This window comes from Epinephelus fuscoguttatus, linkage group LG10, assembly GCF_011397635.1.
Source record: "Epinephelus fuscoguttatus linkage group LG10, E.fuscoguttatus.final_Chr_v1".
Classification (NCBI taxonomy): Eukaryota; Metazoa; Chordata; class Actinopteri; order Perciformes; family Serranidae; genus Epinephelus; species Epinephelus fuscoguttatus.
The window spans coordinates 26,991,582-27,010,173 of record NC_064761.1 but is presented as its reverse complement, the minus strand read 5'-3'; the positions used below and the strand labels follow the sequence as shown (position 1 = coordinate 27,010,173).

At 41.5% G+C, this 18,592-nt stretch overlaps 1 protein-coding gene across 1 annotated transcript in view; it reads left to right on the top strand.

The window, feature by feature from the left end:
• The window catches only part of xpr1a (xenotropic and polytropic retrovirus receptor 1a), a 99,419-nt gene extending 85,498 nt beyond the window's left edge, over positions 1-13,921 (top strand). Inside the window, exons 12-15 of the mRNA XM_049587731.1 lie at positions 6,633-6,799; positions 6,874-7,013; positions 7,172-7,396; positions 8,907-13,921. Of these exons, the coding sequence (XP_049443688.1) occupies positions 6,633-6,799; positions 6,874-7,013; positions 7,172-7,396; positions 8,907-8,964 (590 nt within the window). The 3' untranslated portion in view covers positions 8,965-13,921. The remainder of the gene's footprint in view (positions 1-6,632; positions 6,800-6,873; positions 7,014-7,171; positions 7,397-8,906) is intronic.
• The last annotated feature ends 4,671 nt before the right edge of the window (positions 13,922-18,592 follow it).

Below are 18,592 nucleotides of genomic sequence, written 5' to 3'. Positions count from 1 at the left end.
GCCAGCTATGAAACCTCATCTTCAACCTTTCAAACCGCTAAATGTTATTTCCCAGCTTGTCTTTTATTCTTTTCCAATATAAATTCAAATCAATACGCTTGCTTCCTAAACTGACCGCCAGTGATATGATACTGAATGAACCAGGAAGAGACAGAGACAGACAGACAGATGGAAAGACTTCTTTTTTTTCCTTCTACAGCTCAGTAGGAGAGGCATCCATTAAACCATATCCTCCTTCCTCCTCTGGTCTGAAGCCTGTAGACTAATGGCCTCCCTTCATGTGTTATTCTGTATGAAGCTGTCTTTCATCCCGCACGATAATGGAGGCTGAGACCAATCACTGGTTAAGCAAGGGAACAGGGTTGGAACACATAAGGATATAGTGAATAGATGGTTGAGGAAATTGCCTGTTCTAAAGATATTTGATGTATCCGCTGCAGAAATGATTGTTCTGGTAAATATTAAGGCCTTTGATGAACAAATATGGACACCAATGTCTGAATATCCTGCATCCAAATATGGAAATGATGAGTAAACAGCCTCTGAACCAACACAAGTACAAAGAACAGGTATCAAAAAAGCCTCTACCACTGATACTCTGTGTAGCCTCCGTGTAGGCAGGACAGATGCTGCCCAATTTGCCTGCATTGCCCAGCATCTGCCAGAACAGACAGCAGGGTGATGTCGTGTTCACTCGGCTGGGTCCAGCTATAAAAGGTGGCTGGAGTGTCAGTAGCTGTCTGGCAGAGTTCCCAGTGTCTGTAGGTGGATGTGTCACCTTCATTGCTAACCTGATCACAGCCCTGATGACTGTGTGACCTCACCGTCACATCGCCTCATTCATTCCTGGAAGTGTGCACATTCAGCTCCGGGAAAGAGAAATACTTAAACCCTAAATGCAACATATAAATCTTGTGCTTCTCTGTTGAGGACTGAGTAGTAATCAGTGTAAACTTGTAAAATGATAAGGTACATTCTCCTCTCTGGTGCACATGTGGCAAACTACCATGCAGTTTCTGGTGAAAATTCAAGGAAAGGATTGGGATTCAGGGGGTTGAATTACTTTTGATGGGGTGCAGCGAACGAAGCGGATTTCTCCCCTCAGAGAAACGTTGGTGTGATGAAGTGATTGGACATTGTCATGAAACTGTAATCTCAGCAGATGCTCAGAGGCCTGTAACCAGAGATGATGGAGGATTTCCTGGTTGGTTTAGGCAGAATTCCCAAACCCTGTAAGAGACCATGTGAGGCCTGATGATAGCGCAGATACTTTACTCGGGATCAATACAGGCTCAGCTTTATGTACACTGGCTTGAGACTTATGGCTGTTTTAGATGCAGGGGAGTTACATGCCTAATGCTAATTTAAACCCGTGGGATTTGTCTCTTGGACAGGCAAAGAAAGGAGAACAGGATGTTGTATGGTGTGCAAGAATAGTGTAAGCCTCTGATAGACAAAGAAGTGTTTGGCAGGGGGAAATAACAAAGTGCACAGGGTAAACTGCAGGAAGGAGTTAAAGTATCTCAGGGTCTGGTTCACAAGTGAGGGTAAAATGAAGCATGAGATGGATAGGCAGTTTGCTGCGGCATCAGCAGTGGCACAGGCATTGTACAGGACTATTGGTGAAGAGGGAGCTGAGCCTGAAGGAAGAACTCTCAATTTACCAGTTTATCAATGTTCTGACCCTCACTTGTAGCCATGAGCTGTGGGTGGTGACCGAAAGAATGAGATTGCTGATACAAGCAGCCAAATTAATTTTCTCCGCAGGGCGGCTGGGCTCAGCCAGAGCGATAAGGTGAGGAGCTCAGACATCAGGAGGGAGCTCGAAGGAGAGCTGCTGCTTTGAAAGGTGCCAATTGAGGTGGTTCAGGCATCTGATCAGGATGCCTCCTGGGCGCCTTACGTTAGAGGTTTTTGAACATGTCCGTATGGTAGGAGGCCTTGGGGTAGACCCAGAACACACTGGAGAGATTATATATGTCATCTAGCCTGGGAATGCCTCGGGATCCACCAGGAGGAGCTGGAAGACATTGCTGGAGAGAGGGATGTCTGGAGCACCTTGCTTAGCTTGCTGTCTCTGCGACCTGGCTCCGGATAAGTAGATGAAAATAGATGGAGATCACGAATGACAAAAATACAGAGATGTTGTCCTGCACAGGTGGTATTAAAGACATCCATCCATCTGTGACATCAACATCAAAAACTCCACAAACCAACTAAAATAACCACGACCAAAGAGGAACATTAGTCCTGCTGGTCTCTGTGAGAGACTGACTGTGGTGGTGAGGGGCAAAAATAAATGGAGTCAAGCTGCAGTGAAGGATCAGAAAGTTTAGAGCTGATGGAGCTCAGAGGGGGAGGTACAAATGAAAGGTTAGCTGGAGAGCGGAATAAAGTAAGTAAGAAAACAAGAGAGGTGAGGAAGATCGACATGAAAGAGACGGTGAGTCACGGATTGGATAGATGTCAAAACACAATTAATGATAGGAGAGAGGAGAGGAGAGGAGAGGAGAGGAGAGTGTATAATTACCAGCCCGCGGCTGAACACATGTCTGCTGGACTCTGCAGGAAGAGAGATGAGCCCACAGCTGACAGCTTTTATAACTTCATTTCATGTTCTGACCCCTCGTTCATTATCAGGAGAGGAATTGCTGCACACACACACTCAGTCAAACACACACCTTAGTCAAAGAAGATAAGACACGGCTCCGAGTCGAATTTCTCTCTCTGCCTGTTTGAACTCTAATTCACCCCTGCTGAGGCCACACAGACTCCTGCTACAGTTAATATATTTACATCAGGAGTCAGACACCATGGATTTAACCATGCGATGAAGGAGCAACCTCTGTATGTGAACAATGGGGCCTTATGCAACAAATGTTTTTGTACTCTTACAGAGCTCTTTTACTTTTCTCTGATTTTTAGTGTCCAAGAAAGACTCCCCAAATCTTTAACTGCACTAACTTGTCGTACATCCCCTGTTTCAGCCTGTTAAACACCACCTGTTCATGGGGAGGAGAGTGTTATGGCCTGTAAACTGTGCCAGAGTGCCATTTCTTGTCTCACACATTACACAGGTCAAATCACAACACTATTTTGACTGATTTATTCTCACTTAACAGATTTAACAAAACAAATCTCAAGTCTAACTGCGAGGTCAAAGACTGTACCGATGTCCAGTTTTATACGTTTCTCATGATTGCTGAAGAGAAAAAAAACAAGTCTTACTCCCAAACTTTCCTCCTGTCACAGCTGAACATCATCTGATTAATCAGAATTTAAAATAGTTGTTTAGCACATTAATTTGACATCTATTCATAAGTAAATTAGATTGATATGAGAATATGATTTGCAATCAACACAAAAAAATGACTCTAACAAAGAGTGTTCCTAAGATTTGATCATTAGCATATTCGGCACCCCTAAAATGTATTATTTAAGGCTGCATGTTCTGCTCCATTTGTGGGTAATCTTATTCTCAAATATGTCACGTAAGGAGTAAAAAGAAGAACGTCACAGTTGTCATTCAGACAACTGTTCAAAAACTCAGGGTCCAAACATAGCCTGTCAAATTTAGCAGCATCAACTCAGTAGTGGTATTAGATGACTCGAAACAATTAGAAAATATGGTTACACTTAACTTTAAGTCACTCCATCAATTATTAATTTTATATTAGTTCTGTATTTTATTTGGTTCAATTTTCGAGCATGTTTTAAGGTATACTATGAAGGATGTTTGGTTACTGTTTATAAACCCGCTCACCTGTGAAAGTGAAAGTTAAAGCCGAACCCAGATTCACCTCACTATATCTGCGTTTGTTCAGTGCTGTGTTTCTTGGATGCCTGCTGCTTACGGTCAGGCTCCTGGTCGCTACCTTTTTACAAAGCCCCGACCTCAGCTGAGCGCTGTGTGGGTACATGTCCATGTACATCTCAAACACAGAAATAAGAAGAAAATACGGGCAGAGAGCAGAGTCTCTGCAGAGAAATACACAGCCACACACTTCTAGTGAGTCATATGTGTTGATTCAGAGGGATTACCTCTGAGTCTATGCATTTTTTAAGGAAAATCCTGTGTGGTCTTTAAATTACACATTCAGATTAAGGCATTATGGTTCCTAACTCAAGCAAGTGTTTTTGCCCTGTGGAGAGAATCAGACAGTCTGGGTGTAACTGATACAACAGGTCGTGAATTTTATTTGTACCAAAGATAAAATGTGTGAAAGCCACAAATGATGTGGAATCACTCGTACATGCCACATGAGAACAAATGTTTGTACGAGTCAACATTTTAAAGATGAAGCTCTCTGATTGGAGTGTTTTGGAATTCCTGTATCTGGTTAGATGATGTCTGTTGCTGGCTGGTCCCCAGGTGCAGGGTTCGTAATTACTTTGTTGATGGACTGGGTTGCCATAGCAACAGATGAGAAATCAATCTTAATAGCCGGGACTGATTGTTCCTGTTGAACTTGTCTCCATCAGTGGGAACTTCGCCTGTTGCATAAAATGAGCCTGTGGACAACAACAGAAGAGTGTGTGTCTGTGTGTGTGTGTGTGTGCGCGCGCGCGTGTGCACGCGTGCGTGTGTGTGTCAGAGTACTCTCAACTGAGTGTGTGTGACAGGAGTCAGTGACCACTGTTAACCCTTACTGAGCATCCGATCAATGTCCATCTCAGCATGCTTAACCTTTTAATGGTCCAGTGGCTAACCAGGCTGGTGGGAAACACATCAGCCCTAACAGAAACCGAAGGTTTAAATACTTCAACACTTTACAAGCCGAGGAAATCACATCAGTGGATATTCTCCAGTGAAAAGACTCTATTGTCCAGGACTGAGTTTAATCTACGGCTGGGAAATCTCAGAGTGGCTGTAGGGACTATACTTCCACCCCATCGCTCAGCTCAAGGAGCACACAGCACAATGGATGCAGCAGTTAACAGAGAAGCACAGCAGTAACTCTCCCTTAGAAATGTCCCCTCTCTGCTCCCCGGCGTCTCTTTGGCTGGTAGCGGGAAGAAGCGGTGACTATGACAAATGGGAGTGAGCTCGGTATCTGTCTGGTGGCTGCTGTCTCTGTCTGTGTGAGTCACTGTGTTAGGCCACTGGGTGCTGATTTATGTATCAACGCCCACTGAGGAACATGCAGATCACTTCCACAGTGATCCTACACACACACACACACACACACACACACACACACACACTGCTGAGCATGACTAATCACACGCTGACATGACACAGTACATCAAACAACTGTAAACTAACTTGGAGCTTGTTAAATACTCATGAGCTGTGGGCAGACCAACAAATAATAATTATTATTATTCCAGCCAACATGCTCTAAACACAGTCTGCCTCTGTAATAATTTGTCAACAAACAATTTAACCTTTTTATGCTGAAGTGCAGCAAACGACTTGCTAGGTTTAACAGTAATGGCGTAAAAAGTTACACTATGTGGAAACCAGCAAATCTCTAATTGATTGTACAGATAGTGTGTAAGATTTAGGGGCATCTATTAAGGGAAATGTTAGATATATTTAGTGTATAATCACTTGAAAATAAGAATCATTGTGTTTTTGTAACCCTATAAAGAGCAGTTTATATCTATATACAGAGTGGGTCCTCTTCCTGTTGATCTACAGTAGCCCAGAACAGACAAACCAAACACTCGCGTTTTTGCATCAGCCACAGTAGCTCTCCTACGTTCCTGGTACACAAAAGTTTCAGTTCTGCAGCCTCTCCTCTAGATGCCACTAAATCCTACATACTTGACCTTTAACAACTGAACACAAATGTAAAGGAAAAAAATCTGCTCATGCAGCTGCAGTGAGAAAAGTTCATACCTATAGGAGAAGCACAAACATTTACTCAGCCAGTAAAGTACTATGTTTTTGTTTGGCTGGACATGCTGTATGGTACAGGCTGTTACTGACCTTTAATCATTAATCTCTAATGTGCATGCTTTCACAGCACTGGGACACGACAAGCAAAACAAACCTCTAGTGCAGTACATGTCACACAGGTTAAATCATACGAATACCTGTTATTGAAACCAATGTTAAGTACACTGATGTAAATCTCTCTGCATATTATGGCTGTCTCTTCTTTGTTGATGGTTGACACAGGTTTAGACACATACATATGTGCTCTGAGTATTTATGAGGTTAAATCAACATGAAAGAAATACACGACACAGTTACTGTATGAAACTATGGTAATAACCTCTCCCCCATAAAGATAGAGCAGGAGTATTTGTACAGAGCCCCTTCATAATGCCAAAACAAGATTGTATGTTTAATTATTCAGTAAGTGAACAAGCTACAACACAGTGTTCAGTTTGATGTTTGGTCATCTTCCATTCAGTGGAAAATGTTATAATCTAAGTGCAAATTAAACTTTGAATGAACTAAATAGTATCCACAGGGCAGCTATTAATCACTGCTAGTGTATTCATGACAGAAGGACTCCCTCTAGTGGTCACAGTGTTGTTGTAAAAGTTGCACTGAGTGATGTTCTGTAAAGGGTAATTAAAAACCTAAACACTGGTCCTGTTATGTCAAGTCTCATGTCAACAAAAAAATCTTTAAACAGTGTTGTCTGCAATCAGTTGTGTTTGTGTGTTTATTCCAGAGCAAGGACACACGGACGCCGACATGTTCTTCTACCTGCTGATCATGTTCTCCACGATCAGCTCCCTGTACACACTGATCTGGGATCTGCGCATGGACTGGGGTCTGTTTGACCGTGGAGCCGGAGAAAACACCTTCCTCAGAGAAGAAATTGTTTACCCACACAAGGTAGAGTGTGAAAGGGATCTCATGTACATCACACACAGACACAGTTAGCCTAACTCTGTCTCCTCTGCGTTCAGGCCTATTATTACTGTGCCATCATAGAGGATGTGATCCTGCGTTTTGCCTGGACGATCCAGATCGCTCTGACCACGACGACAAAGATTCACTCTGTGGGCGACATTGTAGCCACCGTGCTGGCTCCCCTCGAGGTCTTCAGGTGGGTCTCAGTTACATGAAATCTTTTGTTATACACACACAGTGCTCTTCCAAGCCACTCATCCCTCTGAGCCCTCCACACTAATTTCTAAAACACTTTCACTCCTTACGTCAGGATCATCCTACTCACCCTCTTGCTCACCCTCTGTCTCTCTGCAGGCGCTTTGTGTGGAACTTCTTCCGTCTAGAAAACGAGCACCTGAATAACTGTGGTGAGTTTCGTGCTGTGAGGGACATCTCGGTGGCGCCACTCAATGCTGATGACCAGACGCTGCTGGAGCAGATGATGGACCAGGATGACGGTGTCCGGAACCGCTCAGGCAAGAAGACCTGGAAGAGGTCCTACAGCCTGTCGCTCCGACGCCCCCTACTGTCCTCCTCACAGTAAGCAAAAACACGGACACATGACATCGGGCTCATCCACTTATAGAGTCTGAGTTTAGTTTGTTTTATAAACTCCAAGGAGGTGAAAAAAAGTAAAAGTACAAACACAGTAGACAAATAATCTGCTGATATCAGACACCTTAAAGATATTTTACATTTCTTATCTTTGTTGTCTTCATGTCCTCAAGAAAAACAATACTACAATAACTACATACAAGGTGCTAAAAAAACCTTTTTGTTACGGTGTAGTTTCCTGACATAATATATTTATAATACATGAGACTTTGGGATAAAATGATGAAGTCTTAGACTTATCTCCATTGTTGTACCTGGTGTTTAAACAGTCAACTACCTATTTATGATCCTGAAGCCAGACATTTTGTATCTGATTTCAAGAAATATAGAAAAAAAGATCCTGAACCTTAACTGTATTTTTACTTTACACTTGCTTTTACATGTTGGCAAAATGGAGATTAACCTAACCCATGTGCAAATGTAAAACCTACCTCTGCACTGGACCATATATACTTACCTTTATACTAACATGCAGTGCTTTGATTTGTTCAAATATTAGTCTTAATCTTTTCCTTGAGGTCCTAGTTAAGATTTCCTTTAAACAAAATCAGTTGCACAAAATATCCTTAAGTCTTTGCCTTAAAGTTTCCTTAAAAAGTTCACGTTGGTTTTCTCCTTGTTTTGGTCACCCCTAGACTGTTGCACAAAAGACCTTAGCAACCAAAGCAGGGTAAAAACAACGCTTAAGGTACCTCTGACCTTATCTTAACTGCAACATGACCGAGTTTGTGGTGATAAGTGAAAAAAAAAAACTAACACACCCGGAGAAGAGTGTTCTGTGACCAGGAGAACCCAATGGATAAGCTTTTGACTTTACACTCTAGATTTGACTGAATTAATTTTCGATGCAGTTTCTTCCCACAGTCATTTTCTGTTTTCTAGTATTTGGGGATCAAATTTACTTTGTAGGACGTGCTTTGTATGATTGTATTCCTCCAGAGGTATAATGGTGTGAGACGATAACAGCCATTACAAGTCCAAGCAAACAAACCAACAGTCTCCATGAAAACTTTTACTGCTGTAAAATCTCTTTCAGCGCAGTAAATGAGTTAACGTTTTTCCTTAACAAAGGAAACCTTGTAAGGGATTCTGTGCAACTGTGTAAGTCCCTCAGCTATTTATTAATTATGCCTTAAGAATCATACTTAAGAAGAAAACTTAAAGTGTCTTGTGCAGCCGGTACCTGATACCTGATACCCTGCAATCAGCAAACAGTGTACACATATTACACTATGCTAACAGTGTGGCTCCATGTGTAAGTCACCTAAATGAAATCACGCCACAAAAGACAAAGGTTGTGTGACCTGTTTTAAGATGCAGCTGCTAGTGAGTTAAACAGTACAACATAAAACAATATTAACGCATCTGTTGAAATGATCATATGAAATAAAATGCCAGAGAATAACAAGATTTTTTTTTTCCAATCCCCTTCTAGATCGAAAAAGGACACAAAGGTGCTAATTGAAGACACGGATGATGAGGCCTTCAGCTGAGTCCACAACGTCAGCACGTGCACACACACAAACACACCCACACAGACATACTATACTTAGAAGGACCTCATTTACTAACACTCAACCTCAACCCTTCTCCCCTTGTAGTGATAGAGTAGTGACCCTTCCCCTCAGTCTAAACCTCTAACGCAGTGTGGACCTCAGACTGTCCTCACTTTGGACAATTTACCTCATCTTTACATCCCTGTGAGTATATTTGGTCTTTTTAAGTATAGAAAACACACACACTCTAATGTAGAAACACACGTAAAGATAAATCTGCTGAAGCACAAACATGGTGTAATATTGCTACAGTTGAGGAGAGAGCTAACGCCACACAGACAAGCAGACTGATGGACAGACGTCACGGGAAATCTTCTGCACACAAGTGGAAACACAGACCACACTGCCCTGGGATTATTCTCTTCCTTTTTTGAAGGACTTTTTTAGTATATGTTGTTTACTTTGAGATATCTGTGTTTCTTTAGATCTGTCTTTACTTTTCCTGGATTTATTTCGGAGACGCTGCCTAGATGACTGTTTACACGCCTTTTTAACTACACTAGGATCAACAGGGAGAAGTCAAGCCAATCAAAAGACTGAATATTAATCAATAGAAACCTGAGGAAGGACTCAACACACATCACAGCATATCAAAAACAAATCAACTGGTTTTAACTTGTTGATTCTTTTTTATACTCCATCTTTTTTTCTTTCGGGTTGAGTTGTAATTACGTCCGTGTACAATCACATCCTGGAGGCACTTGCAGGAAAAGTGCATTTAATACACAAAACATGAAAAAAAAACCTGATTATAAACAAAAAGGGATGTTTTGATTCAAACATTTCTAATCTGTGAAGTTGCTTTGTAATATATTTAATATATTTTGATGTGCATTATTACTCTACTGTAGTTGTTAAGTACTTCTACATGTGTTGTTTATACTAGTGAGACTAGTTTGAGCATCTACACAATGATTGTTAATGTATTTTATAATGTTTGGAATGTTTTTCTCGGTTAGACTCATGCCATGTTTTTAATAAGCTCATAGTTAAAGCTCGATTTATCCCCGACCTCAAATTAGTGCAAAACAGACCTGTGAATCATCGTGTCATGACTTCTTAAAGTGCCCTATTAGCTACAGTTCATGTGTGCATCGCTGTTTTTTGCATTAACTACCAAAGCTTTGTTTTTATGAATGTGTCCATCCAGCTTTTTTAAAGATTGGAGTGTTCTTTCACAAACGTAAATAACTGTTTTAGCAGGTAGGTTCTGTCTTGTTGGAAATCCCAGTAATATGAGTAGAAGTACGTCAGGAGTGATGTGATGCACCGCTTTAAATGCTCAGTTGAATTGTTGGTGAGTTTAAGTGTAGTTGCCAGTGGTTCTCAACCTGGGAGGTGTAGGGGGGTCAAAATTGAATAAACCTGACTAATGAAGGTTACAGTCACCAAACATAAGAGCTCTGATGCTACAAGACATTCAAGATCCACATCCACAACATGTAAAGTAGAGGGTGGGCCAGTGTTTGACAGGGAAGGAAATCAAACACGTTGCAACAGACCAGATCACAATGTTTGTTTTCCTCTGGGTAGAAAACACCTGTGCTACAAATATAAAATGAAACGGTGCCATGCAACCACTGGCTCAATTGGTTAGTTTTTAGCAATCTAAAAAGTCCCACAAAAAAAAGTTCAAGTATACACTTTATTTGGAGTATTTTCACCACTGTATCAGACAACCCTTTCCAACAAGGAACTGAATCCATTATTTTCAAGCCACCAGACTCTGTTGTCAAACACAGTATTTTTGCTGTTGTACTTTTACTTACATGGGAGCTGGTGGTCTACCACTCCCTCGATCAGTTTGTAAGGTAAGGTGGAGAAAATGTTCCAAATATAGCATACACTTAAACTGCTATTGATGTTTTCAGGTGTCTAAAATCAGTTTTGCTGCAGCCCCCATCCACAACGGTACTTTACTTAGCTTCTGTGCTGATATTTTGGGTTCATCAAAGATGCTAACAAAGCAACACAGTACATAGCATAAGCACAGCAGAAATGCACGTTACAATCATGTCTGAAAATGACATAAGAAATACACGTTTGCCGATTTCACATATCTCCACAGCTGAAATCAACTGCCAGTAGTCTACCCAGAAGGCACTGCTGTTAGCAACACAGTAATTTGGTCTGTAGCTGCAACCACAAATTCGCAGCCATGCGTTCATGCAACTGACTTTGGCTTATGACCAATCTTTCCCCTAAATCTTGGGCAAGGTGCATAACCTTTATATCCATTATAAAGTTACGCACCTTTTTGCGATAGGCCACTCCCATGGCCACGCCCCCTTTTAGCCAACTAGCACGAACAAAAACAAATACACTTGACCTTTGTGCCAAATTTCAGTCTCCTAGGGCAAAAACATGGCTGCCAAAGGGTGGGGGGATTTTTGTGAAATGACCGACAGAGTGAGCTACAGAGCTGCTGGTCTCAACTGAAAACATGAAAAGGCTCATTCTGCTTTCATGTTTACTGTCAATACAGCAGGAGAGCCTTTGTGTCAATCACGTTTACGATAATGTTATTGCAATGAAATTCAGACTGGCTCATTTTGCCACCATTTTTCCCAGTGTGAGCAATTTGTTTGCCCTCTCTAAGTCGGGTATCACAGAAAAAAGTTTGAGAACCACTGGTACACTGCAAAAGACTTCATATGGTCACCAGATGCCCTGACAAGAGCTCAGTGTTGCCAGATTGGGCAGTTTTATACCAATCTGAGCTACTTTTTTTATAAGTGTGCAGATAAAAATGTGCCATTTGGGTGGTTTCCTCCAACAAAAAGTTATGCTTTAACCCAACAAACCAGCCTCTTTTGATTTGGCTTCACCTAATTATACTCATAAAACAGAACGCCCATGAATGGAAAATCTCATCCAACATCTGAAATAAAAAATTGGGTTCATTTCACATGACGATTGGACGACTCTTATTGAGTTACTTGGTGGCAATCAAAGCTGGCAACACTGCAAAAGCTCTCTGACCACATTCAGCGTTCCTGTCACCAGATATGTGTTGTTTGTTTGTTTGTCTGTAGCGTTCAGTGTTGCCTCGTTCATTTCAGCACTTTTAAAAGAAAATGATTTCAAGTGTTGTGATTTGTGAGATCAAATGTAATCGACTAAACTTAGAAAAGGAAAGTTAGTATCAACCAGGAAAAATGTGCTGTATATGTGGCATCCACTATCAGCCCCCTCTGCCCGTTTCCAAACACTTTAAGAACAGTTGGTTATAACTTTTAAAATGCGTCTCTGCTGCTGTTAAAGGGCCATCTGGCTTTCAGAGACAAGATGCTAATTTTAACGCTGGTTTGTGTGTTTCACTTTCTCTTCCTGTTTGACCCCTTCACTCTGCTCCACTGTTCTTCCCTGTGGCTACACTGCCACCAGCCAGTCATGAGACGAAGCCCAGAGAGCTTCAAGACACGTGTTACAGAGAGTCCAGTTTCTTCTGCTTCTGTTTTTTCCCGTAGTGGCTAAAAGACTGAGAAGCTTCTGTGTGCAATGATCTTAATGTGAACTAGAAAGCTGGAAAAAATGTAGTATAGAGTAGTAAGTATAGTAAGTATAGAAGATGGGTAGCTTCCTGATCCATTTAAACACACTGGACACATACCATAACTGCATACAGGCTTAAAACATGACACACACCCACACACACACACACACACATATATACACACACAGCCCACATTGCCTCTCTCTCTCTTGTGTCGGAGAGCACAACTCTACAGCAGATAGTTTTGTAAAAAGGCTCTGTTGTCTTGCCTGCATGCTGCTTTAGTTTTACATTGTACATAGGTCTTAATTTATTTGACATAATGTGTATATTAGCAATCATTGTAGCAGCTGTGACAATGATTGATTTCATACGTCGCCATTTTTGCTCCAGACAAGCAGTATTTTTTAGGCGATGAGGAGCTTTTTGTTCTTGGTCGCGATCCTGCACTTCATGTGTAAATCTGTTGACAATGTGTTTGTATAAAAATCAAAAAAAATCCATAGAACTGGAGAATGTGCTTGGTCGTATCTTGTTGGTGATTCCTTTATATTTCAAGGCTTTGCGTCCAGGGCTCGTGGAGGAGGTGCGAGGAGCAGGTTACCGTGTCCTGAAGCTGTGATACTGTCTGTACATTTGTGAATGTGCATGAAAATATTGTGGATCTGTTGTTTGTAAACTGCCCTGCGGACAGAAGCACTTTGACATACTGTAGGGCACAGGAACAGAGAGATACCCACACCATGACAAGATACTGTTAAACTGATCCCAGATCTGCTTGAGCTCCTCTTGAATTATTTCTTAAACAGATCCAGGATCTTTTTTTGGAGCATTTTTGAGATGCCTCTCTGTGAGGAAAAACAAATGTTCCACTGACCAGTGTCTGTTCACAGTATGTGTAACCCGGCGACAAAAACAAAAACAGGGTTACTTTGTACAGTTTGTGTTTGATGAGACGATCCTCCGCCCTGACATCCCATTTTTCTCATGGGTGATTTTGTTTCCACTGCTTGCTGAAACCCCCATGATGTTAAAGTGCTTGATATGTGTCCACCCCTCCCTGTCCCTCTCTCGGTGTTGTTCGTACCCTCTCTCTAATCTAGCTGAACGTGGTAGTACCTGTAGTTTGGTAGATGGATGTTCTACTTTGATAAGATAAAAAAAGATAATAGAATAAAATACATTGTGGCTAAATGTGATTTTAAGAGACATAAAGAAAGGAAAATGTCTTACAGTTTGAACCATCCTCCCCCGAGTCCCTTTTACAGAGTAGTTTGTACATGTCGCGTGTATAACACCGTTCTATGATGGTTTTCCTGATGGTATTTGTATTTCTGTATACACTTTGGTGATCCTGTCATATCTGGGTTTTATAAACCACGATTATTTTTAAATCTCGCTCTGCCTCTTGCCTCTTTATTTCTCTTTTCACTTTTGAATCATTCTAATGTTTTAGTTTCTCAAGTTTTAGGTCTCGTCAACGTCCCTGACCTTTGTGTTGCTGAGTGAGTATCTCCCCTCTGTGTGGCTCTGATGCAGATCTGTGAATATGAGTACACGTACATTAACACGTACAGCCTGTTACATCTCACAGTTGTTTGCTGTGGTTGTCGGGGTGTTTCTGTTTCTTCTTCTAATTGCTTCATGTTTATTCTTAATGTCTGTGCAGTATTTTGCAGTGCACTTCGAAGCAGATTAGTTAGTCAATAACCCCCATAACCTTTACAGGGGTTCAACTTTGCTCATTCAGGGAGCCAGTATATTGTTGAGGGCCACACACAAAAAGTGCACACATAAAACAAAATATCTTTTTGCATCTTGCTTCCACATTAAACTGCCAAACTGTCCCCCAAGCTTGCTAACTTTAGGTAACACTTGCAAAGTGCCACCAGTTGCCATGCAACCAGAGGCTTTCTATAAGTTGTCATTCCTAACCTGACAGAAGCTTGCTTTGTGTACACAGTTTGACGAAGTAGCAGAGTAGAGTATTAAATGTTAGTTACGGAAAGTGAAAATATTGAAATGGACCAAAGATGATTAAAATATGATTCATGCAATTAATATCATGTTCGATGTCTGAACAAAATGTTTCAGAGGGCTGCCATCAGTCTGCAATACTATATATTATTATTTTTTTTAATTTGTTTTTAATTATGCTGCTTTTTAATTATGCTGCTAATTATGCTTATCATGCTATACTGTGACTTTTTTGACATATTTTTATTACATAATATATTATGGCGTATTTTTTTCACTCATTTTTAGGACATACTATACTATGACTTTTTTTTTTCATTTTTATGAAATAGTAAACTATGACTTTTTTCCCCACTCATTTTTATGACATACTATACTTTACTTTACTATACGTTTTTGACATATTTTTATGATATACTATACTATGAGCTATGCCTGACAACAGACGAGTACACCACGGCATGGCAACGGCTGGAAAGAGGGATAATGGCAGGATGCACCATCTCGTCTCTGGCCTTCACGATGGCGATGGAGGTCATCATCCAAGCCTCCCGGTGGGTGGTTGGAGGGTTCAAGCTCAAAACTGGTCTTCGTCTCCCTCCCATCAGAGGGTATATGGATGATATGACCATACTCACCACAACCAAGGCATATGCTAGACGGTTGCTGAACAAGCTGCAGGAGAACATCCAGTAGGCCCGGATGGAAATAAATCCGAGCAAGTCCAGGAGCATTTCAGTCATCAAGGGACAACTGTCAGAACACCAGTTTTGCGTTGATGAGCAACCTATACCAACAGTGTCAGAGAAGCCAATAAAGAGTCTTGGACGTTGGTATGATGCCACCCTCAAGGACAAAGGGCAAGTGGACCAGCTCAGGCAGGAAACCATAAGTGGCCTTGAGCGTATCAACAAGACCATGCTCCCAGGCAGAATGAAGCTTTGGTGCCTTCATTTTGGGCTATTACCCCGGCTGATGTGGCCTCTGACCATCTACAAGGTCCCAATCTCAATGGTCGAAAAACTAGAGAGGTTGATCAGCTCATTTGCCAAAAAGTGGCTGGGACTCCCGAGATGCTTTAGTAACATCGGGCTGTATGGAAGAGGCATACTTGAGCTTCCTGTGTCCACCCTCGCAGAGGAGTTCAAATGTTCCAAGGTAAGGTTGGAAATGACACTTAGGGAATCCCGTGACCCTTGCGTAGCCCAAGCAGCTCCTACTCTTGTGACTGGAAGGAAATGGACCCCAGCTGCAGCTACTCAGCAGGCGAAGTCAGATCTCAGGCACAGAGACATCATTGGCCTTGTGCAACAGGGGAGGGGAGGCCTTGGCCTTGGAGAGAGCAGACCATCCTGGCATAAGGCAGCACTAGCTCAACGCCGAGCTCTGGTTGTTGAGGAGGTGTGGTGACAAGAGCAGGCAGCAAGATGTGCAAAGGCTGTCTCACAATCGAAACAAGGTCAGTGGATGAGATGGGAGGGAGTTGAGAGGAGGAAATTCTCTTGGAGGGAGCTGCTGGGCATGGAAGCATTTCACATCAGCTTCATCTTATGAGCCACATATGATATCCTGCCTTCCCCCTCTAACCTCAACCAATGGTACGGAGAAGACGCCACCTGTCCCCTCTGTCCATCCCTAGCAAACCTCAAGCACATTTTGGTTGGCTGCAAAACAAGCATGTCACAGGGTCATTACACCTGGCAGCACAACCACGTCCTAAAGTGCCTAGCAGCTGCTCTGGAGACCAGGCGGACAAAAATCAATGCCCTGCCTCCTCCATCATTCCATCCAGCATCTGCTAGAATGTTCATCCGTGAAGGTGCAAAGCCAGCCACAGCCCCTACAACATCAGACATCGGTCAGCTCGGAGGTGCACGAGACTGGAAGTTGGTGGCAGATCTGAATCAAAGGCTCTGCTTCCCATCTGAGATTGCCACAACGAACCTCAGACCAGATCTCATCCTCTGGTCCTCCTCACTCTACTCTGTGTACATCATAGAGCTTACTGTTCCCTGGGAGGATGCTGTGGAGGAGGCCTTCGAGCGCAAGAGCCTTAAGTACATGGAGCTGGCGGCCGATGCTGAACGGCGCGGCTGGAAAGCTAAGATTTGCCCAGTGGAAGTCGGTTGCAGAGGCTTCGTGGGCAAGTCAACCATCAGGCTACTTAGGGACCTTGGGATTCGAGGCCAAGCCCAACACCAGACCATCAGAGCCCTCTCAGGAGCAGCAGAGCAAGCAAGCCGATGGCTGTGGGTGAAGAGGTGAGACACCTCCTGGGCCCCAAAGTAACACCAGTGGCTTAGAAGGGTTGAAAGCAGAGGGGGGCACACCTGGGACGCCAGGCGTTGCCAATGAGCCCTCTGGAGGTGTAGTGGGCCCATCACCATCGAAACACCAGTGAAGGAGGGTGCCCACCTGATGACCCCAATGAAGCTTCCACCCGAACTGACTTTTTCCCCCACTCATTTTTATGACATACTATACTATGACTTTTTTTGACATATTTTTGACATACTATACTATGACTTTCGTTGAGATTTTTTCACTAATTTTTATGATGTACTATACTATGACTTTTTTCTCTCATTTTTATGACATACTATACTATGACTTTTTTCAGTCATTTTTACAACATACTACTATGATTTTGACTAATTTTTATGACATACTATACAATGACTTTTTTTTTTTACTTTTCTTATGACATTCTATACGATGACTTTTAAAATCATTTTTATGACATACTATACTGACTTTTTTCACACATTTTTATGACATACTTTTACTATGACTTTTTTCTGTCATTTTTATACTGACTGTTTCACTCATTTTTATGACATACTATACCATGATGTTTTTTCCACTCATTTTTATGACATCTTGTACTATCACTTTTTTTCCCACATTTTTATGACATACTATACTATGACTTTTTTTTGTTATATACTATAACGTTTTTCACTCTTTTTTATGACATACTTAACATGACGTTATTTTCCCCCACTCATTTTTATGACATCCTGTACTGTCACTTTTTTCACACGTTTATGACGTACTATACTATGACTTTTTTTCCTCTCATGTTTATGACATACTATACTATACTATGACTTGTTTTTGACATTTCTTATGACATACTATACTATGACTTTTCTTTACTCATTTTTCACGACATAATATACTGACTTTTTTCACTTCATGACGACATATGATACTAAGACTTTTTTACACTCATTTTTATGACATACTATGACTTTTTTTTTTATACACATTTTTTCACAAACTATTTTTTATCCCATAATATGCTAAGACATTTTCGTGACATTTTCACAACCACTCAAGGTGTTTCTGAGGGTAATCATTGGTTCACAATGCCCTTGCAGAAGCAATGCTTTAGGTAGATGTACAGCCTGGTGGTAAAAAGTGGCATTGCATGTCCTGACAAGATTTAGGTTTTGAGGAGGTTCAGAACTCTGTCCAAAAAACAGCTTGAGGAACTCATCCAAAAGCACCAGCAGCAATTACGGATTCTATGTCTTTTTTTTCCCCATTCGTGACTGAGTCTGACGCCGTTATGTTCAGTGTGCCAGTACAGATGAATGAATCATCCTGAAAAGCCTGAAAATCTCACTTCTTGGCAGAGAGGCAGCACCCACTAAATCAAAGGAGAACACATTCTAACTTTGAGACAAGTCATCAGACGAACCCTCTTAAGAGAAAAACAAGTGTGTCCATATGATTGAGAGACTGCTCTTGACCCTGGAAAGAGAAGTTAAAACACTCACCGCAGGGTCAATTAGTGGCTGTTCTGGAAAAAAACCAAAGATATTCAGTTTACAATATGAAAGGGAAAAGCAAACAAATCCTGACATTTAAGGAGCTCCAACCAGGAAATTAATTGTATTCTGTTTTAAAAGTAAATGAAATTAGATTATTAAAATAGTAACAGAATAATTATCTGCCCATCAACTAATTAATTGCTTCAGTTTTTATTGATACTGTGTCAAAGTTGTGTTGTTTCAACTCTATGATCAGTTTAAAAGCTCTAGTTTCTGTTTTGTTAAACAAACAAACAACCTGCCAGTCAACATC